Source organism: Oikopleura dioica, chromosome PAR (genome assembly GCF_907165135.1).
Source record: "Oikopleura dioica chromosome PAR, OKI2018_I68_1.0, whole genome shotgun sequence".
NCBI lineage: Eukaryota > Metazoa > Chordata > Appendicularia > Copelata > Oikopleuridae > Oikopleura > Oikopleura dioica.
Genome location: NC_137293.1, coordinates 14,584,700 through 14,609,794, shown reverse-complemented (window position 1 = coordinate 14,609,794; position 25,095 = coordinate 14,584,700). Strand labels below are relative to the sequence as shown.

At 42.2% G+C, this 25,095-nt stretch overlaps 7 protein-coding genes across 9 annotated transcripts; 1 reads left to right on the top strand and 6 right to left on the bottom strand.

Annotated features, from left to right (window-relative positions):
* The first annotated feature begins 2,901 nt into the window (after positions 1 to 2,901).
* Positions 2,902 to 3,641, top strand: LOC145704917 (beta-1,4-galactosyltransferase 4-like). Its single transcript, XM_081782379.1, has 3 exons — positions 2,902 to 3,108; positions 3,152 to 3,399; positions 3,443 to 3,641. Exons 1-3 carry the CDS (start codon positions 2,997 to 2,999, stop codon positions 3,602 to 3,604), a joined length of 522 nt encoding a protein of 173 aa, XP_081638505.1. The 5' UTR covers positions 2,902 to 2,996; the 3' UTR covers positions 3,605 to 3,641.
* On the bottom strand, positions 3,602 to 7,761 carry LOC145704916 (protein kinase C alpha type-like). The gene is made up of 10 exons (XM_081782378.1): positions 7,540 to 7,761; positions 6,985 to 7,118; positions 6,554 to 6,748; positions 6,018 to 6,326; positions 5,789 to 5,978; positions 5,497 to 5,711; positions 5,239 to 5,399; positions 4,935 to 5,196; positions 4,750 to 4,890; positions 3,602 to 4,702 (listed from the first exon to the last, which is right to left on the bottom strand). Exons 1-10 carry the CDS (start codon positions 7,694 to 7,696, stop codon positions 4,343 to 4,345), a joined length of 2,124 nt encoding a protein of 707 aa, XP_081638504.1. The 5' UTR covers positions 7,697 to 7,761; the 3' UTR covers positions 3,602 to 4,342.
* Positions 7,762 to 10,702: 2,941 nt separating this feature from the next.
* On the bottom strand, positions 10,703 to 14,736 carry LOC145705542 (corrinoid adenosyltransferase MMAB-like). 2 transcript variants are annotated; one of them, XM_081783021.1, is made up of 7 exons: positions 14,643 to 14,736; positions 14,557 to 14,592; positions 13,957 to 14,067; positions 13,823 to 13,885; positions 13,706 to 13,745; positions 13,336 to 13,637; positions 10,703 to 10,764 (listed from the first exon to the last, which is right to left on the bottom strand). In XM_081783021.1, exons 1-6 carry the CDS (start codon positions 14,722 to 14,724, stop codon positions 13,478 to 13,480), a joined length of 492 nt encoding a protein of 163 aa, XP_081639147.1. In that variant the 5' UTR covers positions 14,725 to 14,736; the 3' UTR covers positions 10,703 to 10,764; positions 13,336 to 13,477. The 2 variants fall into 2 exon arrangements, with proteins under 2 accessions (XP_081639147.1, XP_081639148.1); XM_081783022.1 differs by lacking the exon at positions 14,557 to 14,592 and having other exon boundaries at positions 13,957 to 14,070.
* Positions 14,737 to 14,760: 24 nt separating this feature from the next.
* On the bottom strand, positions 14,761 to 17,363 carry LOC145705532 (rhophilin-2-B-like). Its single transcript, XM_081783010.1, has 8 exons — positions 17,197 to 17,363; positions 16,904 to 17,152; positions 16,645 to 16,803; positions 16,521 to 16,604; positions 16,160 to 16,368; positions 15,775 to 15,839; positions 15,585 to 15,730; positions 14,761 to 15,355 (listed from the first exon to the last, which is right to left on the bottom strand). The coding sequence occupies exons 1-8, from the start codon at positions 17,353 to 17,355 to the stop codon at positions 15,137 to 15,139; spliced, it is 1,290 nt and encodes a 429-aa protein (XP_081639136.1). The 5' UTR covers positions 17,356 to 17,363; the 3' UTR covers positions 14,761 to 15,136.
* A 51-nt stretch (positions 17,364 to 17,414) lies between these two features.
* LOC145702032 (rhophilin-2-like) lies at positions 17,415 to 18,440 on the bottom strand. Its single transcript, XM_081779243.1, has 5 exons — positions 18,365 to 18,440; positions 17,882 to 18,323; positions 17,661 to 17,839; positions 17,543 to 17,614; positions 17,415 to 17,491 (listed from the first exon to the last, which is right to left on the bottom strand). The coding sequence occupies exons 1-5, from the start codon at positions 18,438 to 18,440 to the stop codon at positions 17,415 to 17,417; spliced, it is 846 nt and encodes a 281-aa protein (XP_081635369.1).
* Positions 18,441 to 18,692: 252 nt separating this feature from the next.
* On the bottom strand, positions 18,693 to 21,964 carry LOC145703656 (uncharacterized). Of its 2 annotated transcripts, none has more exons than XM_081781041.1 (8): positions 20,170 to 21,964; positions 19,993 to 20,130; positions 19,790 to 19,949; positions 19,638 to 19,751; positions 19,415 to 19,593; positions 19,149 to 19,376; positions 18,990 to 19,073; positions 18,693 to 18,937 (listed from the first exon to the last, which is right to left on the bottom strand). In XM_081781041.1, exons 1-8 carry the CDS (start codon positions 21,958 to 21,960, stop codon positions 18,800 to 18,802), a joined length of 2,832 nt encoding a protein of 943 aa, XP_081637167.1. In that variant the 5' UTR covers positions 21,961 to 21,964; the 3' UTR covers positions 18,693 to 18,799. The 2 variants fall into 2 exon arrangements, with proteins under 2 accessions (XP_081637167.1, XP_081637168.1); XM_081781042.1 differs by having other exon boundaries at positions 19,993 to 20,052.
* Positions 21,965 to 22,033: 69 nt separating this feature from the next.
* On the bottom strand, positions 22,034 to 24,988 carry LOC145702031 (uncharacterized). Its single transcript, XM_081779241.1, has 2 exons — positions 24,847 to 24,988; positions 22,034 to 24,778 (listed from the first exon to the last, which is right to left on the bottom strand). Exons 1-2 carry the CDS (start codon positions 24,922 to 24,924, stop codon positions 22,034 to 22,036), a joined length of 2,823 nt encoding a protein of 940 aa, XP_081635367.1. The 5' UTR covers positions 24,925 to 24,988.
* Positions 24,989 to 25,095: the final 107 nt, after the last annotated feature.

Genomic DNA, 25,095 nt, shown 5'->3' with positions numbered 1-25,095 from the left:
AGTGCCTGTTATTGCCTGAGCTCGCATGACTGCATAATACACCGCAACAAACTGGTTAGCAAGGGTAATGCTTCGCTCGCACGCAGGAAGGTCGAATTGGTAGTCTCCATCCCCTCCGACAAAAAGCCACTTTAGCCGATAAAAATTCTTGTCCGCCGCCGTGAAAAGTCCGCAAAGAGCAAACTGCGCTACGAAAGCATTCAGTTCCCATTCCTTGAGACCTGCATTGACCCAGAGATAGCGCAGGCTGGCCAAAAACACGCCCCAGAAAGGAGGCATTTTGTCGAAATCCTTGTTGATGTAGGTTAGTATCTCGGAGTCAAAAAGGGCCAGAAATGCTCGAACTTTTTGATCTCTTGAAGCTTTGAAGAGAACGTCAAGAGTAGGGACTTTTTCTCCATTGAGAAAATTGAACTCTTCGTCTTTTGCGTAACTTGATTCTACGGGCATTTTTGGCTTGAATCGAGCATATTTAGCATCATCGAGACCGAGGATCACGAGTTCCCTGCGTAGATAGCTCAGAAGCAGGTTCGAGACTACAGGAAGATCCTCCCGTTCGTAATGATAATTCATTGTTGTTTTATGCGCATCGTAATCATCGGCAGTAGCAGGATGGCAAGAATTGTAGAGTTGGAAGATCGGCTCTGTAAAAATTGGAGCAGGCAGTGAGGAGCAGAGCATTTTTTGTCGATTCGCAGACAGAACTTCTTTCACCTTACTCGGCAGTATCGAAAAAGCTTCTGTATCTCTCGCAGCGCGCAGAAGTGGATGGCCATCAGTGACGACACGCGTGCTTTTTTGCATCAATTTGAAATACTCATCGTTTTCCCAAGGATAGGTCTTTCCGGTAACCATGAATCGCTGGAGGCTTCTGACGAGTCTTCTCTTCCTTGATTCCCGGCCTTTATTCGCTCCAAAATACGCTCCATCGTGGTTTTTCAACTCATCTGACATCAGCGCCATTTCGTCGAGTATTTCACAGATTTCTTCGATCGAGCTCATAAAATCTGTTTTAGTTGAAAAATCTTTTGTTTACAAAGATTATTAAAATATTTTTTTAACTTTCCTTCTTCTTCAAAAGTCTGGACAATCCATCTGATCACCTCGGGAATTACATTCGGTTTCTTCGAATGCTCAAATTCCGCTTTTCCGATCAACGCGTACCAGAAGGGTCTAAGCTCTTCTTCTGTGATTTCACATTCTCTGTTGAAGCAAAGAACCGATACAAGAGGCAGGTGATAGAACTGAAGCTTGACATCTTGTGAACTGTACCAATAATCGCTGATAATGTCAGCTGCTCCTCGCCAATCGCCCATTTTGATAACGGGCTGATAAGGTTTTTAAAATTCTCATAGGGGCCCTATGATAGGGCGCTAATTGCCAATCAGAAGCGAGAAATCGGAAATTTTATTTGCTTTAGTTGCGAAAAAAACCATTTCCTGCGCCGCAAAAAGTAGAAAATCCGAGTCATTGCTCATAATCGGACACCCAAGATCCACTGCCAAATCCATGATCGCAAAGTCTTTGTCACACTCAGCTTGATAAACCTGCACTCTTGGGTCCTTCTCAACTATTTCCATGATTTGATGAACAATCCACGGCGGGGACACCTTCAAGTTATCGTATCTCCTGTGACCATCATTTCCAATATTTCCCTGACTATGAGGAAGTTCTCCATTACGAAGTCGTTCGAAAAATTTCATAGCGCTTTCGTGCTCATTCGCCCTTTTCTTTGTCCAGCAATCGCTACCTGGAGCACTCGAATAGCCCATCACGAAAATGATCTCGTCGCAACATTTTAGGTGATATTTGAGGAATCTGTGATGAATTATGTGTTCATAAACAGCCGGTTCACTTCCAAAGCAGGCTTATTCAAATTGATTTTAAATAACAAAAGCCCAAGCGGTACCTGGAGCTCTGGATTGCCGCAAAACCTCATACGCAAAATTGTTGCCATCAACAACGACTCTCACTTTTCCGTCCGGCCCTCTTTTGCTCGGTAAATAATTGTTCAGACGAGCGCGCGTGCAAAATTCCTCCGCATTTTGCTTCACATACCACAAGAGTCCTTCGACTCCCATCCCAATCTGAAAATTTTATGACTTGAAAAAAGGTCGCTTCGATGTGCAATTTCCGACATATTTGCTGGAAGAAAGCTTCAAAAACTTCACGAACGAATATTCTTCAAAATTCATCAGTTCGAGCTATTTTCCGAAAGAACGATGTTTGGTCCCAAAAAACAAGCATGTGGCCATTATCATCCCATTCCAGGGCGGTCTAATTTGCATTCTTGTAAATAGTCTTTTTTCCGAAGACTATTCATTTATTCTTATAAGATTAATCTCGACGCGAGATTAGTCTGTTTGAATAAAAAAGATTAATTCGGGAAATTTTCGAAATAGTATCGAGATTATTTCAAATAATCTTGAAACGCGCGCTGTGATTGGTGGACCAATGGCCGACGGCGCGAGAGAAAAATGAAACTCAAACATGCTTGTAGCGCAGCTTGAAATTTTGTCCGCGCCGCCTCGCACTGCTCACAGCTCGCCAGCGCCACCCAAATTTTTCCCCCGAGCCACGCGACCCTCGCTAAAAAGATTAATCTCGAAACTAGTCCAGTCTTGACTAATCTCAGAATCTTTTTCCAAAGAAGATTAATCTCGCAAATTTTCGAGATTATTTACAAGAATGCAAATTAGACCGCCCTGTCCCATTCAGAGATAACTCGAAAACGAACGAAAGGACGAAACATTTAAAATGGCTCCTTCTTTATATGATACCAGCGCTTATACGGCAGAATATTCATTTTCGATTTTATATCATTAATCAAGGAACGGTGCTCTTTTATGAAAAACATTTTTATACGCAGAAAAGATCACCCAGAATAAGGTGGAAGATTTCGACCCTTCAATCGGGGAAAACTCCTCAATATCGGTTTCAAAGAAGCAGTCAACGACGGCTTTGATTGCTTCTTTTTCCACGACGTCGATCTCGTGATGGAAGACGATCGGAATCTCTATCTCTGCTCCCGCTATCCTCGCCACTACGCCGCGCACATTGACATTTGGAACTACAAGCCGCTCTATCAAAATGTCTTTGGAGGAATAGGTACCTCGTTAAAATCTTTACAAAAGCGGAATCTTACTTTTAGTGAGTTTTACAAAAGAAACATTCGAAAAACTAAACGGATACAGCAACGAATACTGGGGTTGGGGAGGAGAAGACGACGACTTGCAAGTTAGGCTGAAAGGGGAAGGATATACTATCATCAGACCGTTTGATGAAATCTCAAAATATAGAATGATCAAGCATGGAGAGGACGAAGGCAATGAGAAAAATCCTCTGAGAAATTCATTACTACAGTATGCTGGAAAACGTCAACATCATGATGGACTCTCTGTAAGTACCAGGAGTAGACTAGAAACCTAACTTTACAATTAAGGACTTAACATACAAAGTTCTCTCAAAACAATTCAACACTTTCTACCTCAATATCACCGTTGACCCTCACTACCCAATTACCAACTTTACCCAACAACGAAAAATCGACGGCGAAATCATTGATCCCTCGCCGAAAAACGAAACAAGTGAAAAAGAAACGTGAATTTTTGTAAATTTTATTGGCTTCAGGAGAAAGCGCTGCATGAGAATGAAAAGTAATAAAATTGAAGGAATGACTCGGACAACAAAATAGTACAGTACAATGAACGTTTAAGGAGCTGAGATTTAGAGTTAGAGTGGTAAAGATCAGTAGTGTTTTTGTTTGTTTGAAGATTCGTATTTTGACTGGATAAGAGTAGCGAGTTTGGTCTTTGTTTTTGAGTGATAGGGGTTGAATTGAACTTTGATGACTCTTGCAATAATTAATAATTATCAAAATTAAGGTCGTATCCGGAAAGTTTTTCGTATAAAAAGGGGTTCATCTTGTGCTCATATACAGGCGTTTTGCTTTAGTTACTCATTCCCAGTTTAAATATATGAAAATTTATAAGGGAACATTAATGAGGGAAGGAGAAATCATAGATGAGAATATACAGCAAAACAAAAATACTGAAATTGCATAATTTAAATTATATAATGAAAATGAAAGAATAAAATCAGGAAATGCAAAGTTGTGCTTTCAGGAATAACACACGAATATCGTTATGCACATAGGAGGTCAATCATGGTTAATTTGCCTTAATTAAGCAATGAGTGCGGATCATCTTTGTTTTTGATAATTTCTTGCGGATCGCGTTTCTTGTTGTGTTCACACTGTGTTTTCTTCGTCGTTGAGTGCATTTGGGATTTGGAATCAAATTAAAAGTGAATCAATTATGGAAAAATTGAAAAAACTAAATGATTAAATGTAATCATTTTGGATTGAACTATGCGATCGCGAGCTCGAAGCTCGTGAGCTGCGAACAACTTGAGGGCTAGCGTTGGACCTGATAGAACTAGCTCTAGAACTCGCTTTAGAGCTCTGGCGCGATAATTTTTTCTTTTCTGAATCCCTGTCAAAAGAAAAGCCAGCGAATTGATCCTGGGGAATTCCGGCGACAATCATCTTGTCCGTCGGCGTCACCACGGGATCCGCTTTCGTGAAATACTTGTCGAAATTTTCAGTGAGTTTTCCTTCTTTCGGGCGGAAGGGCGGCTGAATCTCTCGATTCCGCAGCTTTTCCCAGTTAATTGGCATCAAGGTGATGAAGAACGGATGCCTCTGAAGACGAAACATATTCATATGGGATATTAAAAAGGGATGCATACCATGACATCTTGATTGCCCTTGGTGGGTATTCCGTCGCAGCCTAATCGTTTCTTCGGATTCTTCTGCATCAGTTCTTTGCAAAATCGCACCGAGTCTTTATGTAAATGCCGGGGGTATTTTGGATTCGAGTCCATTATACTCTGAATTTCACGATGAATTTCAATCAAAGCAATTGAATGCTTACCATAAATAATTCATCTTCGTCTTCGCCGTCAAAAGGCGGCTGGCCCGTCAGCATTTCGTAAATGAGAACGCCATAGCTCCACCAATCGACAGATCTGCCGTATGGCATGTATGCTATGATTTCTGGGGCGATATAGTCCGGGGTTCCGCAGAAAGTTTTCGTAAATTCGCCTTGCGCTAGAATGTTCTCTTTGCACATGCCAAAATCTGCTACTTTGATGTGTCCTTCTGCATCCAACATGACATTATCAAGCTTGAGGTCTCTGAATCAACAGATAAAAAAATTGACTTTGGGGAATGAAAACCTGTAAATGATTCCGCGTTCGTGGAGGAAGAAAAGTGCGAGTGCGATTTCGGCAGCGTAGAATACAGTGTGTCGCTCTTTGAATCGGTGCACTTGCTGGATGTGATGCATGAGATCGCCGCCAGAGACGTACTCCATCACAAAGTACAGTCTATCCGGCGTCTAGAAACTCGATTTAACTCTTTCCGCTCTTGAAGGAAATAGCTAGACTCGGCAAGGTCTTCCTTGATTTCCGGAAAGAAAACACTAAGAACGGTACCTGGAATGTACATTGGAGATAAGTGAGGAAAGGCGGTTTGTTTTGAAGAGCGAGGACACGTTTCTCGCACATGACGCATTCGACGTCGTCGTCTTTGACAACGACGTCTTTTTTAAGAGCTTTGATTGCATAGTATTTTTTGTCGACTTTCGACTGCGCCAGAAAGACTTTTCCGAATGATCCGCGCCCGAGAACGTGCAGCAGATTATAATCCTCTGAACGAAGAGTCGTTATTGAGAGATCAATTCGAAGATAGAATATTACTTTTGCTAGTATATAAGTAATACTCTACCGAGAGAGGATCTAGTGCCGATTATCGACGGTTTCTTTTTGATCGTCGCTTTTTTAAGCTTCTCTTGAGCTTGAATAACGTCGAGTTTCTCCTTGATTTCTCGGTTCTTTTCCGAGGAATACTCGATCGGAATGTGGAAGGCTTCTCCTTCTTCTTTAGCTAGGAGCTTGTACCATCCATCAGCAGAGTTCTATGGCAATGAACAATGATGGCAAAATATTCTATTTACCTTTTTGAGCTCTGAAATTCCAAACGACATGCTCCCCATGAAGTCATTAGTATTGAGTCTGTCCCAATCCCAGACTTCGATGAGCAGTCGTTTGGAATAGTCGCTTGACGATATTCGCATTTTGAAGTCTTCGTTCCAAGTCGGATTTAAGTTCTTTTTCACCACCGAAGTTTTCAACTTCGTCTCCTTTTTCGGATCTGGTAGGATTTTGACTTTGACGTAGGGATCAGATAAGCCGTTGGGATCCATTGGGACGAGGTTTTTCGCTTCGAAGATTTCAACTTTTAGCTCGTCGTTCGTCACATAAGCCTAAAGTGGATATTTAGCACTGATGATGTCCTCAAATGCTTGATGATAAACTTCGATACTCTTCCTTGATTTCAAGGGGTGGTGACGTTTTATTGTCTAGCCGTAAAATTAACTATTCCTCGTTTTTACACAAGAATTTCGAAAAGAGAGGCTTCCGTTCCGACGTAACGGTAACGTAAACGTCCGTTACTATTTCAAATGTCGCTAACTTTAATTTGAAAGCTAACCTTGATCCTCAGCCGCCCTCTCTTCTCCTGATGATTCAAGCCGCAGGTATGAGGGAAGACATCGATACATCGCTTATGTGAGTTGACGCCGCAGGTTACGCATTTGACTCCTTGCTTGACGAGGCCATAAAGCATGGACCCACAGTGGTCGCAGAAAGTCGGGTGCCCATAAGTGTGGGTTTTGAAATCGTGCGCCTGGAAAACGGATGTAATGAGTGAGAATCCCGTTACTCAGCCGACAGAAGGCGTCAAACAGAGTTACTTTCCGTAAGTCGCGTCTTAGCTTGTCGACTTTAAAGGTCACTCGATAAATCTTTTTGTTTTCGACAATAGTAACAAACTATCTTTTGAGTCTTTTCTGAATTACGACTTTGCGGAAAGAATCTCTTGATTCACACCCTTTTAAATCATTTCTTAACATTCGTGTGTACCTTTGACTGTCCCTCGTGGCCATTATCAACGCCGGGACACGCGAATCCAATAAACTCGTAGCAGCGTTTGTGAAGAACTAAATTGCAGCGCTGGCACCTGTAAGCTTGCGGGCCAAAAACGCCCCAAATAAAATCTCAAGGAGGACTGTAAATCAACTTTGATATTTGGAAACTTCTGACGAGTTTTTAAGGAATTCCGGGTGGAAGAAGAATGCCTTCATAAGTTGAGTCAGGGTCCTAAAAGAGCTTCAATAAAATCTGCGCAAAGGACCCTGACTAAGGTTTTGAGCTCAGCTCAAATGGATTTTCTTGAGGTAAATAACGCTTATTTTTTAGGCGATGAGCCAATCAGAAATGAGAACTCCTCATCTCACCCAATCAGAGATGATAGCAGCGGAAAATACCACAAGATGCCAAAAAATAAAATATGAAAGTAAAATAACTTCCTCATGAGTATGTAATTGAACAAAGTTAGTTAAATAATTTGAAAATTAATAAAATTACAAAAATATTTTCTAGTAAAATTTGTTGGTCTAAATAATTTCAAGTCCGCGCCTGTGCAGTGAGAGCAGAACGTCGGTTGTTTAAGATAATGGGCAGTGAATTCGTGACCTCTCTCTTTGAATATTTTCTTGCCTCTGACGGCCCCATGGCGTCCGACCTGGCGCGTCGTCTTCCGCATTGAAGAGTCGTCATCGTAGTAGTCGCTCATGTTAGAGTCGCTTGGATCACTTACTCCATCTAAACACGCTCCGGATTAGTCTCGCCCTTTCCACCTGACCTTTGCTTCTTCTTCAACAAATGAAAAGAAGAGGCTAACTCACTTCTGCAAGAGAATGATTTTATGACAAAGTCAACTAACTCTTCATTTTTTACGCATCTACCATTTTCGATAAAAATTGATTCTAAGAATTGAGAAGAACTTGAAAATGGTTCGAAGTCTCCCTTAGTTTAATCTTACTAGTATAAGGGTGTCACTAGAAAAATGTACATTATGAAATAATTTCAAGGGCCCCGTAAAAATTTATTCCTCTCATTTTTAAACAAGGGGTAAAATTCATTTGGTTTCAAAGAAGTAATGTAATTATAGAATTCTTAATGGCGAAGACAATCGAATTGTAGAAACAGCTAAGTGGCGCATTATAGATTCTACGTCAGAAAAAGCTGACGACACTGTATATTCGGCGATTACATGCCTCTCTACGTAAGCACTATGGTCAGTAAATCAAGCGGTAAGTGAAAGCTTGAAAGTTTAATAACCGTATTTCGACAAGTTTGTCAGAACCATTGGGATGTCAAGAATGAACTGTTGGATAATTTTAGGTAAAGATTCACGATTTGAACTGATCGGTTTTGCCTTCTTGTTGTTGGGCGCAGGGATGTACATTCGCACAAATTTTTGCTTTGCGCTGCGCTGCGATTGCGGAAATTTTTGGGGTCCATTTTGCGCTGTTTTGCGCTGCGAAATCCAAAAATCGCGCAATTTGCGGAATTTTGCGCTGTTTTGCGGAAAATCAAAATTTGTTGATTTTGCGAAAATTTTGCGGATTTCGCGCTTTTGCGGAATTGCGGATTGCGCAGATGACACGCAATTTGCGTAATTTTGCGATTTTGCGGGATTTTCGCGGATTTTGCGAAAATTTGCATATTTTGCGGGATTTTCGCGCATTTTGCGAAAATCTGCGAATTTTGTGGTATTTTTGGCCCCATTTATTTCTACTTAAAATGGAGAGATAAAATTTTGGGGACATTATTCCGAAGTTATAATAAGTTATTTTCAAGGTTTTCAAAAATAACCATAATTAAGCAAAAAACAATGATAATATAGATTTTTTAAATGATGGGTGTGGGTGGGGTTGGGGACAGAACTGAGATTTATCAACTCAGAGTTCCAAGCCTTTGTCAAGCCCCTTAAATTTAGAAATCAAGGAACGGGGCTGAAACGGCCCGAAGGGCCGTCAAGCCCCTTAAATTTAGAAATCAAGGAACGGGGCTGAAACGGCCCGAAGGGCCGTCAAGCCCCTTAAATTTAGAAATCAAGGAACGGGGCTGAAACGGCCCGAAGGGCCGTCAAGCCCCTTAAATTTAGAAATCAAGGAACGGGGCTGAAACGGCCCGAAGGGCCGTCAAGCCCCTTAAATTTAGAAATCAAGGAACGGGGCTGAAACGGCCCGAAGGGCCGTCAAGCCCTTAAATTTAGAAATCAAGGAACGGGGCTGAAACGGCCCGAAGGGCCGTCAAGCCCCTTAAATTTAGAAATCAAGGAACGGGGCTGAAACGGCCCGAAGGGCCGTCAAGCCCCTTAAATTTAGAAATCAAGGAACGGGGCTGAAACGGCCCGAAGGGCCGTCAAGCCCCTTAAATTTAGAAATCAAGGAACGGGGCTGAAACGGCCCGAAGGGCCGTCAAGCCCCTTAAATTTAGAAATCAAGGAACGGGGCTGAAACGGCCCGAAGGGCCGTCAAGCCCCTTAAATTTAGAAATCAAGGAACGGGGCTGAAACGGCCCGAAGGGCCGTCAAGCCCCTTAAATTTAGAAATCAAGGAACGGGGCTGAAACGGCCCGAAGGGCCGTCAAGCCCCTTAAATTTAGAAATCAAGGAACGGGGCTGAAACGGCCCGAAGGGCCGTCAAGCCCCTTAAATTTAGAAATCAAGGAACGGGGCTGAAACGGCCCGAAGGGCCGTCAAGCCCCTTAAATTTAGAAATCAAGGAACGGGGCTGAAACGGCCCGAAGGGCCGTCAAGCCCCTTAAATTTAGAAATCAAGGAACGGGGCTGAAACGGCCCGAAGGGCCGTCAAGCCCCTTAAATTTAGAAATCAAGGAACGGGGCTGAAACGGCCCGAAGGGCCGTCAAGCCCTTAAATTTAGAAATCAAGGAACGGGGCTGAAACGGCCCGAAGGGCCGTCAAGCCCCTTAAATTTAGAAATCAAGGAACGGGGCTGAAACGGCCCGAAGGGCCGTCAAGCCCCTTAAATTTAGAAATCAAGGAACGGGGCTGATACGGCCCGAAGGGCCGTCAAGCCCCTTAAATTTAGAAATCAAGGAACGGGGCTGAAACGGCCCGAAGGGCCGTCAAGCCCCTTAAATTTAGAAATCAAGGAACGGGGCTGAAACGGCCCGAAGGGCCGTCAAGCCCTTAAATTTAGAAATCAAGGAACGGGGCTGAAACGGCCCGAAGGGCCGTCAAGCCCCTTAAATTTAGAAATCAAGGAACGGGGCTGAAACGGCCCGAAGGGCCGTCAAGCCCCTTAAATTTAGAAATCAAGGAACGGGGCTGAAACGGCCCGAAGGGCCGTCAAGCCCCTTAAATTTAGAAATCAAGGAACGGGGCTGAAACGGCCCGAAAAATGACCGGTTGGTTAACTACGATATCGGACGGTTTTATGTCGGATGATTATTTAGTTTTTCTTCCGCAAATTACCGCCGAAGTTGTGAATGCGATGATGAATGAGGATTTGATTCGGAAATCTTCACAATGAACATCAAAAAAATGTAGAAATTCTACGCAAAATCCCGCAAAATTGCATTTTGCGGACTGCAAATTTATTGAGATTTTGTGCAATTTTCGCGCAAAATGCGCTTTTGCGCGCAATTTTGCGGAAAAATTGCGGAAATTTTTGGGGCTGATTTTGCGCTGTTTTGCGCTGCAGAATGAAAAATCCCGCATTTTGCGCTGTTTTGCGGATTTTGCGCTGCGAATGTACATCCCTGGTTGGGCGCTACGGGCGAGCTGGAACAATAAATCTGACAGGCGATTAAGATAGCGGCATACGTTTCTATTCAACGGGTTTCAGAAAACTCAGAAAACTATAAAAATGCTCTGAATTTTGTGGGGATCCCGATATATACAGGGGGTCTCGTTCATCCTGGAACTTCCTGCGGATCTCCCCTGGTTCATACTTCGGCTACAATGCACTTCTTTTGGGAAGTGAGAGAACGAAGGAAGAAGCCCTTTTAAATACTATCTAATGAATATCTATTAAATCATCTAAGGCTTGAGGCCCCTTTATATTGCTTTACCCTTCTCTTAAAATTTTTAAATTAAAAAAAATCTCGCAGACAGCTTTAGATCTCTCGCTATCCTCGTTGATCTGAGAAGCTATCTCTGGCGAAAATTAGTTTTCGTCTAATCCTCTCAAGTCTCTATGCAGAGCCGAAAAAGAGAGTAATCCGAAGGAAAAGCTTGATTAAAGCGTTTGCACCAACATGTCTAATAAATTTAACTAATGAGCAGGTGAGATCAAGCGCCTTTTCCCGCCCGTGACGTTTTGAATTATTACCGCATAGTGACCCCGTCTCTCGTTCTTTTATGAATACTTTCGAAAGGAAGCAAAAATGACAGCTGATCAAAAACTTTCTCTGACTCTTTTTAAACAAGCGTTTTTAAAGTAGTAATTACAGTACCTTTCGCCCGGAAACACTGAATCATCCTGTACAAAAATCTCATCTCAAATCAATCTCATCCATCCTTTTTACAGTCTGAGCGAGACTTTTCAGCCAGTTACAAATTAATTCTGCTATTTGCTATCAATAAAAGAACCTGGACTAAATCATTCGATAATTGATTGATCAGTCCTCGAGTGGAAAAAATGCCAAAATCTTCTTTCACTCCCCGAATTAATAATGCTTTTCTCAGTTGCTAAAAAACTATGAGAAAAAGTTCATACCATGGATTTTTCGACTGGAGCAACAGCCACAGAGTCCCATTTTGGGAACTCAGTACGTTTTCTTTCTCAAAAAATTGGAATATAAGAGCCGAAATGATGAATTAGAGAAGAGATAAAAATCCGGATAGGAATCCGATCTGTCAATATTTACGATAGCATACCATTATTAATATAGGAGCTATAGACCCTGCCAAGTTTAATGACGATTTTTGCCAGTAAATCAGGGAAGTTCGAATAATTAAAATTATAAAAAAGCGGGAATAACGCTCCGGAAAGTAGATATTCAAATACACCCATTTTTTCATTTCAAACAAACATTAACGCCCCAGATTATACCCAGCAAACATATGCTTTTGCTTAATGCAAATGCAAGGAACAAACTCACCAATCTCATCAAATATTGACAAAATGACACTTGGCCTACACTAAGTTCACTTCCAATAGTGACCAAAAGCCTCCATCAAGTGACAAGTATATAAATAATTAAAAACTAACCTAAACTGGCCGCTGAAAAAAACATCTTTCAACTTTCCCTCTTTCAAGAAAAAATAAAAAGTAGATGACTGAAAAAGCGATTCCTAAAAGTGACTATTGGAGGCTAAGTTGCCGGCTCGCTAGATGGCAAAAAGCGGCTGAATGCAGTTATATAGGAAATATAAACATGGATGCACAATAGTCGTAAATAAATCCTCTAATGGTCGCCCAACTTGACAAGTTCAACTTGTCGGGGTCCAAAAGGTGTATATAAAAGCAGGCAGATTGACTATCTTTTGTGGCTCCGCAAAAATACAATTCATAGAAGTCTCATACCTCTCTTAAAATGCATCTTCGTGAATAAAATCATCAAGAAGAATATGAAAATTTTCAAAGTTTTCTCTCAGATTTTTCGTAAAAAGTGAATCTTGAATAGGAAATAATCCTACTTTATTGCTATCTATAAGTTTTAACGACAAATTTTCCTATTAGGAAAATAAAAATAAGATGAGTTTTTATTTACCAAGGGAGTTTGTTGGCGAAAATATTTTGATGATGCCCTTAGAGAATCTTCTGATCATCTCTGGTTTTGGCATGTTTGAAAAAGAAAAAAAATGAAGTGAAAAATAGTAAATTGGCAAAAATCAATTCGATTCCTTCAACTGACCTTGTGTGGCGGCGGACATTTTAGCGATATTTCTTGGCAGACAAAAGGTGTTTTGTAACTCGCGAGCTCTGCTGGTAGAATGCAGATAGCTGTAGCTCGGTGAAATGCATTAGAACGTTAATAATTAATTAGTTTTTGTCAAAAATCCTTTTCTGCTCGATGCCTGCAAATGCATGATTATCCAATAAGCGTCGAAGAATTCAAGCTTGCTGAATTATTAGATGCCGAGTAATAACGCTATGAATATTCAAGAGCCGCCGAGCAGCAGAGAAAATGTATAAGCCGCACCTCGACATGTGACATCACAAAAAAAGAGTCAATTTCGAAGAGGTTCTTTAAAAATTCAATTACCAAATTTTTTGCCATTGCCGATAAAACTTCAGTGGTTACCGGTTACGTTCAATTTTGAAATTTAATTAGTCAAACTTGGATCAAAATTTAAAAAGATTTCCTCTTTGATTTCACTGAATACATAGAAGAAAATCTTCATTTTAGGAGCTCACTTAAACATAGTGCCGTTTTTTCTGAAACCCAGGTACCTATCCAACTCGCCACTATCTGCCAACGGCAGAGACATTCTTTCAGCCCTTCGACAGATAGTTCTTGCCATGTGCAAATGCGCAGCGCACTTTCCTGACACGGCGTTTGAATCATCCATGAAGTAGCTAGTACCTATTGCCTTTAAAAACTGAAACATGAAAAATTCACGCTCTCTCCTAAATCTTTTAAAAATCGGGTTTGATTCAAAAGCCGCATTCCTCCTCCGGGAAGAATAAAAGTCGTAAGCTGTGGCAGTTGGGCGTCAAGTTCGTCGATTAGATCTTCAAGCTTCTTTACTTCTTTTCCCGGGCTTATTCTCTGATCCTACTCCGCTGGATGTTCAGTATCAAATCTGATTGAGCCGTTCCTGATTCGTCGAAGCTCACGCGCTTGAGCTTCATTTCCGAGGCTAAGAAAAGGGTTCAGCTCGATTTGGATTTGATCATCCAAAAATTAAAGCCAGGTCAAGGCGAGTCCAATACAAACCTGACGAAATAGGCGTCGCAATGGCCGATCCAACTTCTTGAAGCCGACTTTGAAGGTCGCCAACTGAAAAATAATAAATGAGCAACTTTAATCAGGTAATAACCAGTATCAAGCGAGGATTATTGTGGCTTTACCTATTGTAATAACATTTTGCATTTGGCGATCGTACGCGAATTCCCGAGCGACTCCAAGTGCAGCCGAAAGCTCATCTGTCGCTCCCAAGGCGTCAAAGACGAGATCCGTCTGTTCTGCAGTTTTAAAAAGGGATAAAAGTATATAATTCAAAATACTAGATGCACTCCCCTGACGGGAAACGCTCGTCTAAATTACCAATTGGTAATGCATTACCAATTTTGGTAATCCATTACCAATTTTTGGTAATGCATTACCAAACTTCCCGAAAAGTGCCAATTTTGTTTAGTCAAAGAGCCCTTGTGCGCTCCGCGCCTGTGTGATAGAAAACGTTTGGGAGTGATTTACTCATTTTTTGGACAAAAAATCAGAACTTATGAAAAAAGTTTGGTAATGGATTACCAATTTTTGGTAATGCATTACCAAAAATCTTTGGTAATTTAGACGAGCGTCCCCGCCCCTGACTGGGCTCGACAACCTGCAGAAATCTGAGTGAGGGTCCCGAAGGATCTTTGATAAAAAGACAAATTTAATATCCTGACTCAGGTTTCCACGCAGGTTGCCGAAACCAGCCCGGGGAGGCCGATTTGAGAACTGTTCCTTAGGGCGTCTTTCACCAGTGTACAAAGATGTCGTTCCTTGAAAAATTCGCTTAGAAAGCAATTCAAATCTCGAAGCTGTCACAAACCTTTGTCACCGGTTTTTGTGTATATTTTCATCCCACGGGAAACAATTAATCGCCTACTGCAGCGAATTAGCGTCAAACTCATTCCTTTTAAAAAATAAATTAAGTGATTTCTGCCCCCTTTGCTGAACTTGAGGTTAAATAGAATTATGAATGAAAGGGGGTTTTAAAGAAAGAAGTACAGTAGAAAGTTGGATTCAGAAACAGTAGACAAGAGTAACAGTAGTTTTCGAAGAACTGAAGCAGTGTTTGTTAGGCAAAGGAACATTTTCGGAAGCAGGTTGGGTTTAAAATCTAGGTAAAAAGGCACAATTGATAATTGATAGTACAGAATTTGTTGAAAACAGAGAACAGTAGGTTGAGTTGTTTTTCGCATCATAAACGAGTGAAATAAGAAAAAAAATCATTAGGCTTCGATTTTTGCGTGTAATTTTTCATATGGGCGCGTCAAGGATCGACTGACACTTTTATAATTCCAAGAAAGAATTGTTGATAAATTAGTATATGGTCTGGCCATATGGGTTCGTCCCATTGGAGAATTGGGTCGGGCGATTTTTTCGGCCAAAGCTGCCGAAGAACGATTTCTTGCGATTGACTTTCTGCCCCTTCGCGCCGTGATGGTGTTGGTGAGGGTGGGACTTTTGGCGCTCGTGGTGGTGGTGATGATGGTGATGTTGTCCATGCCCTGTTGTTGCTTGTGGAGCCAGGTCGACACCCTTGATTTCAGAGTCAGGAGAAGAAATATTGAAAAGTTTTATAAAAGTTGAAGCATTTTGGTTGGACCAGAAAAAGAAAATTCCGATCTCTTTGGCTTAAAATGATCACAAACGAGACCAAAAAGGTTAAACAAGTCGCGTATGTCTCTGGCTGAACTCTATTTTAATATCTATTTTTTTCCTTTGTTTCCTATTCTGTAGGGAGTATTAATAATGCCGCGTTGCATACCTGGACAGTGACAATTTCAATCTCTAATTTGTCGCATTGGAGCATATCTACGACATCGGAGTGTCTCGCCCATTTGACATCTTTTTTGTTCACTTTGGTGACAACGTCGCCTTCTCTTAGTCCGGCCCGATTTGCCTTTCCATCGGCTAATTAACGTCAGAAAACATTTTTCTCACTGTGCGCTCATTACCTTCTACGTTGGCGACGAGCACCGGCGCATCGCCACGGACGGTGAAGCCGAATCCGTTCGAACTTCTGAAATAATAATTGGCATTTGCTCAAAGAAGGCTTCTTTGCCATATTCAGATAAACTTCAGTTTAGCTGGGGTCTGCAACTTATGTAGAAAACGGATTGAGATTTCTGAAATGGTTTTGATCAAAGACCGCCTAGAGCTCTTTCAGTACTCTGACTCAGGTGTCTACAAGGATTTCCGAACTCAGCAGCGAAGATATACTCTTCCTTGATTTCAAGAAGTTTTCTCTGATCAGAAAAAGCTATAAAAACTCTTCCTTTCGATCAAGAAAGACTTTGATTTCGATCGACTTTTTCACAATGCGCTACTGTATTCAAATACCTGTTGATTTTGATAACTCGTGGCGCGGAAAATCGATTTCTCGCAGAAAAGATGGACATCGGTCCAAGCCGTCTGAATATGTCCAAGACCTTGACGCGTGTGAAGTTAGGGGCGACGATTTCCGCCTCTGTATCTGATTTCGGGGAGATGTCGGGCGGCATTCCGACGAACTCGTCCATTTCAAGTGTGCGCATCAATTCTTGAGTTCTGCGAAAAGCGGTTTAATACACAGGTTTTTTATTTATTAACCGCAGATGACTAGGGTCTGCAAACCCAAATACTTATGACATTTGCAGACCCTACTAAAGGTTAACTTGGAAAAAATAAAGTATTCATTTAGCCCTCGTTCCACCGCGTTCCTTCTCTTTGAGTGATTCAAAAACTGGCCCAGTAACGATCCAACTTTCTTCAACCCGGCGCAGCATCGCTGGATTTGGAGCGAGCTCTGACATAATTATCCTATTAGTTGCCTATGATAGTCTTACTTCGTGAACGCTGAGGGCGAGGCTGAGATGGGCGCGCGCCAGTCCGCGGCGCAGCTTTTTTGTTCTGACCATTTCTTCTATTTTCGGATAATCTGGCGGAAATTCAGAACAGTAGAAGCCATTGTAGAGGCCCGATGGCTCGCGTATTTGGTGAAACTCCTTAATAATAAAAATGGCATTAGAGCGCATTCGAACAATCTGGCCATTGAGCTATGGATTTATCCCAATAGACACCCTTAATCCATGTACGTATATTTACCTCATGTATGAGCGACATCGCGCAGAAGTAGTGACTCAATGCTCGATAATGGCAGGCTTTAATTTGCACGACAGAGTTCCATGTTGATGGCAAGTATTTGACATATTGCGTGTCGGAGGTCATTACGCTTGTAACGAGCTTGTACTTTTCCGAGACCTTGGAAGCTTCCGACGATGTGGCGATGAGTTTTTCGACTGTAGCTTCGTGCAGTCCGCCAAGCATTTTCTTTTCGAAAATGCCCTCTTGTGCCTATACACTTCTTTCGAATCGACAATAGAAATGTGATCAGTCACCTGCGCAAGCATAAGATTGACGATTCCATTCAAGAACGATGCGCTCATATCAGCCGTCGGAGCATTTGAAAAATTCAGACGAATGTAATTAAATGCTCCTGCTGCTCGTTGAAAAGTTTCAATCGCTTCTTCAATTCCGTCTCGTTTAGTTCTTTTCATTTGAAATCGAAACTCTTCCTTGATTTCAAGATTAAATCTCAAAGTACAGTTCTTTCTTTCTAAGAGCGATTTCCTTTCCTGGACAGTCGCGATCCAAGTTGAGTATAAAGAGCTCCGATATTGAATAGAACGCATGCTGAACGACAAAAGAGAAAGTGCTCAATAAATTCAATCTCTCTGAACTTACCTTTCTCAAAAGCGCAATTCCGCTGGATACTCGGGATGCCCGTAAGTGAATCAAACCAAGCCAAGTAAATCCCTTTAATTTAGCGTTTTTGGAGCGCGTAAACGCAGATAATACAAACCTAATGGACGCGACGGTGGAAAAAATCGATTGTCGATAAAGTAAAGTTGATTGTAATACTCAAACAACAGGTCAATGCCTTCCTCGTCGCGAGTTGGGGTTTGAGTTCCTTCGCGCAGCGAGTTCAGCTCGGCAATTTCCGGTTCATATTTAGACCCTTCGTCCGAATAGTGCTCAAGACTGCAAAGAGTTGATTTTCAATACTTTTATTTCAAAAATTACGGACTATAACGGTCTGTTTTTATAAAGATGATGGTTATCAACCCAAACATAAAGTCATTAAGCACATTAGTAAAGTCGATAGGTTTCGTCTCCTTCAATCCCAAGGGAATCATCGGCATGGAAATAGTCTCTGATACGCTCTGGTAAACATTGAGCGTTCCATTGATTTCGACAATTTCGTCCTTCAAAATCTCGACAGCGGCCTCGACGAAGCTAAGCTCGAGGGAGACGGTGGATTTGACTTTCGTGTTGCCCGTGGCGCGGTAGAGATTCTCCGCACCGCGCAACAGTTTCATTTGGTGATCGAGCGAGTAATTGAGCTCGGCCCGACGCGCTTGGAGCTGCGCTCGCTTCGAATTAAGATTTTGATTACAACCGCGCCGGAATGTCTTCGCAGGTTGCACTTCTTCAACTGCTGGTTCTTGGTCTTCAATTGCGTTGTCTTAATCAATGTCAAAATTTGCCGGAAAACTCCTTTTATACCATTTTCGTCTGATTCGGGGACAAGTCGCTCTCCAATCTCAATTTCTTCAATTTCGATTTCCTCATCACTATCCATTCTGATTAAGTCCAAAACTCTTTAGCGAGATTTTTCAATAAGAACATTTAGTGAAGACATAGAAGAGAACAGATGAAGAGCAAGTAATTCTACCCACTAACATGATCAACTTTCGTTCTCGGAAACTTCCGTGGAGGTTGATCTGTCAAATTTTGCTCGACTCTTCTTTTGACAGTACTCTTGCTGTCTATATTTACTTTGTCGTGTAAGTCCTCCATTCTACTGTAATAATGGTTAGAGAAAGTCGAAGAATAGGTTACATGTTTTTTAAGTTGTCAGTCAAGAAATTAAGGATTCAGAATAATTTTTGAGAAGGAACAAGGGGAAATGAATGACTTTGAAACAAAAGTTGAAAAGGATCATTTTGCCTGAGAAACATTATTAGGCGCAGGCTCGAAATTGGTGGGTGTTGCTGGCGCAGTACTGGTCCCACTTGCCAGTTGGGAGCTACTCGAGTTTGATCGATCAAATTGCGCCTGTGTAGTTTGAAGAGTGATCTGAAAGGAAACACATTGCTAGGGATTAATTTCGCTGATTAATTGGCCTCACATTTGTCTCGGCAGAAGCGGGCAGTGCGGGCTGATTGGGTTGAATGGTTGTTTGAATCGTTTGCCCCCCGATGGGATTGATTATCTAAAAAGCTTTTATATAAAGAAGCAATAAAGTAATCATGAAAAGAAACGCTCCTACTTGACGAAGATAGCTGACCTGACTTACTGACTGTTGAATGGGCTGCTGTTGAACTTGTACAATATTTTTGCTAGAATTAGCCATCATCACTTGCTGGGGTTGATTTGCGCGCGCGTTCCCGCCGCGTGGGGCTTGCTGGACCATCACTCGTTGCTGTGGCTGCTGCGTTACGAACATTCGACCTCCCTTTCCTTGCTGGGGCTGGAGTGTTAGAATTTGACCGTTGTTCGTTATGATTTGTTGACCCTAAGAAAGAGATAAGATAAAAATTCAAAAAAAATAACCTGATTGAGAATTATTGGTTGGTTAATGTTTCCAGTTTGTTGAATGAAGATTTTGTTTCCTTGAGGAATGATATTTCCTGTCGACGTTTGGACGAGCAGTCGCTGTTGGGGAATCATATTCGACGGAATAACGAGTTGTTGGGAGCCATCTGGCTGTAAGACTACTTGATGCGGAGTTCCTACGTTTTTTCGTTAACGAAATCGGTGTATTTTTCGTTCTTACCAGAAGCACCGGAGTTCTTGATGTACAATTTCGGTGGACCGCCTTGAGAACCGATGACTTTCCCGTGCTGATTGATAGAAATGTACTGGGCATTTGGTTGGGGGATTTGAATAACTAAAAAAATTAGGATTGATTAATAAAAATTGTCTCACTTTGACGGCCTTGATGACTGGCCAACGGCTTCAGAGTTATTTTGTTGCCTTCATTGCTCTGGACGTAAATCATCTGCGGCTGATCGTTAACTTGTTGCTCGACAGTAGATATCACCACGGACTGATTTTGACCCTGCTCGTGACTATCTGGTGGTTCTTGCTGAAATGGGACGATATTTTCATTAAAATCAAGGAAGACTTACCTTGGGATTGACGACGGTTTTCACGAGCTGAATTCCCTGATTCGCGCCAGAAATCGCCACCTGCGGAACATATTCGGTTTTAATCGGATGTTGATTAACAGGCGATTGAATTTGAATACCACTTGAGCCAGTATTGATCTAATCAGATTAATACTTTTTCGACAACGAGAAAAATACCTGAATGGGCTTTCCATTTTGGATAACGAATTGCTGATTTGGCGGAACTTGTGCTCTATGCTGAACATGGTGCCCTGGTCTTGGCGAATTGACCTTTCTTGGATGAACTTCTTGAGGGGATGTGTAGCGTTGGACTTGTTGCATGCCACCTTGATAGAAAATCTTTTGCCCGGGCCCACCCATCGACTCTGATCCAGGCCTTTTTCTCGCGTTCGGCTGCTTTTGTCGAACTTGAACATGGCTTGGCATTTGCTGAGGCTGTGTTCCGGGAGGATGCCATTGATTCTTAATTGGTCTATTCGAGCTCGGACTAGAGGGCGTTCTTGGCGTGCCCATAGGCGTCGCCAAGGGATGAACACCTGCTCTGGCGTTGTTGAGTTCCTGAGGCAGTCCTCTGTGTTTGTACTTTTTGATGATTTCAAGAGGCGTCAAGCAGGCATCAGGATTGATTCCGTATCCCTTTATGATCGACCGGTGACCTTCTTTGTCCGGATAGTTTCCGTCTTTATCTTCCCTTGTTCTTTCAAGCTTGGGAATTGGCTTCAAAATCACTTGGTTGATATCACGGTGGCGCTCGTCTTTCTTTATTGTCACATCGAGAAGATCATTAAAAATCGTCTTGAAATGCTTCGACATAGAGGAGTTGTTGTCTTGTAGGTACATTTGCGCAGTTTTACTCCTCATTTTCTGTCCAGCTTTTCTATCAGAACCAAGAAGTTGAGCTTTTTTGGACACTTTCGGAACTTTCTGGCCTGGAACAATCGCTGGTTTTCCTTCTTCGCGGGGGATTATTTCATTTTCATAATGCTGTTTCGCACTTGAAGGAGAATGATACGAGCTCGAGTAAGTGTTGATAATACTGGCGACTTCTTCCCAATTGACAGGGACATTCGAATTTCGGCAAAAATCTTCAACAGCCATCGCGAGCGTCAATTCATGATCGATGAGCCAAGGATGGTTTGAAAATTGGGTCTGGACGTGTTGGGTTTTTGGCTCGTTCTTGAGCTGCTTCCTGTGGTTCATGATGGCCTTCGTGTTTCTGTGGAAGAAGCTGAGAGGAAGTTCGTGTTCCGCTTTGGGAAGAGGCGACAAGATTGGACGCGTCTTCGAAACCGACAGGGCCATTGGCTTCGATTCGTAAGCGCTTTCCCAGAGCTCCGTGCGGTAGTGAACAGCATTGATATTGTTTACGTTGCCGTACGATGAATCCATGGTCGACTCCCTCGGTGGGGTTGGCGGAGCCCAAACTGGAATCAACTCTTGTTTTCGATCAACAAGGGTTGCCTCGAGAAATTCAGAAGAAATAAACAAATCATCTTCTTTGAAATTTACACTTTCAAGCGGATCGAAGAAGCTGTTCAAATTAGGAGCTGGCGATACAACTGATTCAGTCTTCCTACTGCTCAAATTATTGTCGTAATCTATTTGTCTCAACGCAAACTTCTCGATGGACGTTAGCTCTGATAGAATTTGATCTTCATCGTCCGAGAAAATCGTTTCCGAAAGAGAAAGACAATCGGCGTCCGTTTCCATATTCTCTTCGTCATCTTCTTCTTCTGTTGGTGGGAGATTCATCAGTTTCTCCGCGATTGAAAGCTCTTCTTTATTACAAAGTTTCAACTGCCACGGAAGGGCGGAAGCTCTTCGTCGATCTTTCAGAGGATTCATGTCTATTGGAACGACGCTTGTCAGAAGCGCATGGACGCCTTGAATCGTCTGTCCGTAAATTTTCGGACTAAACGTACAGATTCGCTCTTCTACAGTGTCTTTTGCAACCATTCGGATCACCATCTATGTTTTGGTGAATAAATTTAATATTGAAAACTAATAAAAAGCTAAATTTATCAATTTACGAATCATCATTTCACCATTCCTTTGGATTGATTCGCCAAACAGTATCTTCATCGAAAATCTGTCTAGCAGCGGGTAAAATTTCATCCTCATAAAAATAAATATTTTCAATTCCGATCGGTGGGAGTGGTAGATGCCCTGCGCGAGTGTTGAATAAAAGAAGTTTCATCGTTTTCGAAAAGTTGAATTGATGGATAAGACGGTTTTTCTCCTCTTTGGTCGCATGTGGAGAAATGTAAACAGATTCGACTTTGAGCTTGAGGAGGAAGAAAGATCTGACAAGATCAGCGCTTTCTTCCGATCGGACACAAATCATCGTCTTCATTGGTCTTTTCTTTTCCGCATTATCAGCTTTTTTAATCAATTTCTGATGGCGCTCCATCATAATCGCCAAATTTTCGAGTTTTGTGGAACAGAAAAATTGCATTTTAGCATTTTCATAAGCAAGAAGTTTGTTCGGAGTTTCATTATTTACAAATATTCGGGGGTAAAGCTCGACCCTTCTATATTTCACAGGCACATTTGAAACAACGCTAGAAATTCCTTTCAAAGTGCTTGAAAGAGCCCAGGGCGATCTTTTCCGATTTTTCAATCGATTGGAGAATTCTAGCGCGCCTCGTCGGGAAGAAGAATGTTCATTGAATTTTATGCGACAAGAGGAAATCGTATCTTCGTAAATGCTATTCTGCCCGGAGAAATCGTTGTTTGGGAAGAAAATCTTAGGCTCTGGCTTGTCAGACTCGATTTGGAATTCATCCTCAGGCTCGGACTTGATTGTTTTTTCCTCCTTGATTTCAGTTTTCTGCTGCTGATTTTTATCATCAGCTTTCTCCATGGGTTCTTTCATTATCTCACTCTTCAACTCCTTCAATCGGGATTTCTCAACACGAGAATTTCGATTCAGAAGATTGGCGGGCTCACTCTCGAAAATTCCTCGAGAAGATTTGACAAAGCACAACTGAGAAAGAAGAGAATGAACTGGCTTGCAACTGGTTTCGCGATTTATTTGGACTTGTTTGGTTTTTGGAAGTTTTCGGAAATCGGCATGGTTGCAAACTCGAAGAAGTCGTTTAACAGCGCTCATGACTCGATCAAGGTCTTGGGAATCCAGATCTTCTTTCGATTGAATCAACATGTCCTCGTAAAGAATTTTCTGGCGCTTTTTCATGGCACATTTGACCGTCTTGTAAATCGTATTTCTTGGTCGATCTTTGTCGGGAACGTTTGCTTGCGACCTGGCAAAGGTAAAATTTCCCAGTTGTCTGGACGAAACGAGACAATCGGGAAAGAGGAGGATCGAAACGATACTTTCGTTTTTAAGCGAGTTGGAGTTGGAATTTGCCTCGTTAGATGTTGGCTTTGTGTGAGTGACGGCGACTTTGTGGTTCGCGGAAATCAATTTCAACGTCGCCAAAGCGCGACTATCAATATCTTTTGATGATGGAACATTGTCGAAAACCAGGGAGTTCCACCTCGTCGAGAGCAAAAACTCCGATTTGGAGGCGATCTCGTAGGTTGTGATAACCAAATCGACGTCAGATAAAACATTGGCGACATTTCCATCGTGCATGCAGTACTTGAAATCGGGGCACTTGTGACTCAACTGAGCCAGCCAATAAAACAAATCCTGGTTTTGAACGACGAGGAGGGAAGTGCCAACCGAGTTCTGGAGGTATACGATGATCTGTGTTCTCTTAGCGAGGCCCTTTTCATCTGCGAGGTGACACGGAAGACCCAACGTTCTTGAATTGATCATCCACTTGATCCCTTGAAGCTGGTAGTGGGCTAGTTCAATGTCAAAGCGAAAGTTGTGCTCGATGTTTTTGATTGTTTGAAGCTCTTGAATTCGCTGCTTGAGCTGATCTGCTTCGCGAAGGTCTTTTTCTGCGATTTTGGGAAGGTCCGATCTTTTGACTTTTACGTCCGGGTAGAGTTTGTCCAAATCGCAAATCATGTGCAGGGGAGTTTTAGCGTCTTCTTCCAATAGCTCGATTTCTGATTTGTGATTCGTCTGCTCGAAGCAGCTATCATCCGCTGTGTCTGGCGTCAGAGGCCGAAGATTTAGCTTCTTTTCCTCGTTTTTCTTGCTCATCAGAATATTGCGATACTCAGAAAGCGCGCCTAAAGAATTCCACCACTGGCGAACAATTTCGCTAACAGCCGCAGCATTTCGCTTTCGCCAGTTAATTTCTTCGATTTTCAAGTTTTTTCGTCGCTTCAATTCTTCGCAACAGGCTTCAGCGAAAAACTTCGCCGCTTCTTTCTTCCAACGCCGTTCTTGGTAGAAATCCGTAGCCATCCACTTCACCTCGTCCAGAAGATAATCCCAGTGTGTTTTTCGCCGTTTCGGTTCCAAACACTTTGGGAGTTTTCGATTTTGAACTTTTGAAACTTGCGCTGCTTTCAATTCTTTTGCCTTTTTCGTCTTCGGCGGGCGGCCAAGAGTTGGAGTACTCGGCGGAGGAACGCTTCCAGTTGGATCGAAGCCCTCCCCATTTTCGATTTTGATCTTCTTTTCCGTTTTCGCTTCTAACTTCACTCGTTTCGCCGGTGGTTTTTCTTCGATGGCGATTGTTCGCGGCGCTGGTCGTTGCGGCTCGACTTTGATAACGTAGAGTTTCTCGGGTTTCGAAGGAATTTGGGTTTTTTGTTCTTGTTTCCCGGCTGCTTGAGAGGGAGCTTGCTCGTTGGCAGGCGGAGACGGAACGGTTATTAAACGGCCCTGGTCGATGAGCGACTGCATCTCCATTTTCTCCGACTGAAAATGAGATTTAAGACTCTACTTGAGGTCTCTTACTCCCAAAATTGAGCTCAAAAATAACCCACCTTGATGTCATTTTCAATGTTTCGGATCTTCTTTCGAGCTTCGAGCTTCAACTGCTGATGCTCAATATTTTTCGACATTTTAGTTTATATTTTTTTCTATTTATTGTGGCAGCAGATTTAAGCGTTGATCCGATGAGGCGATTGTCATACTGAAGATTTTAATGAAATGATAATTTTTTTTCGAATAATTTCGGCGTTTTTTCTGAAATTTGAATTGAGTATGACATTGAAGAAAGAGACATTTTTGGT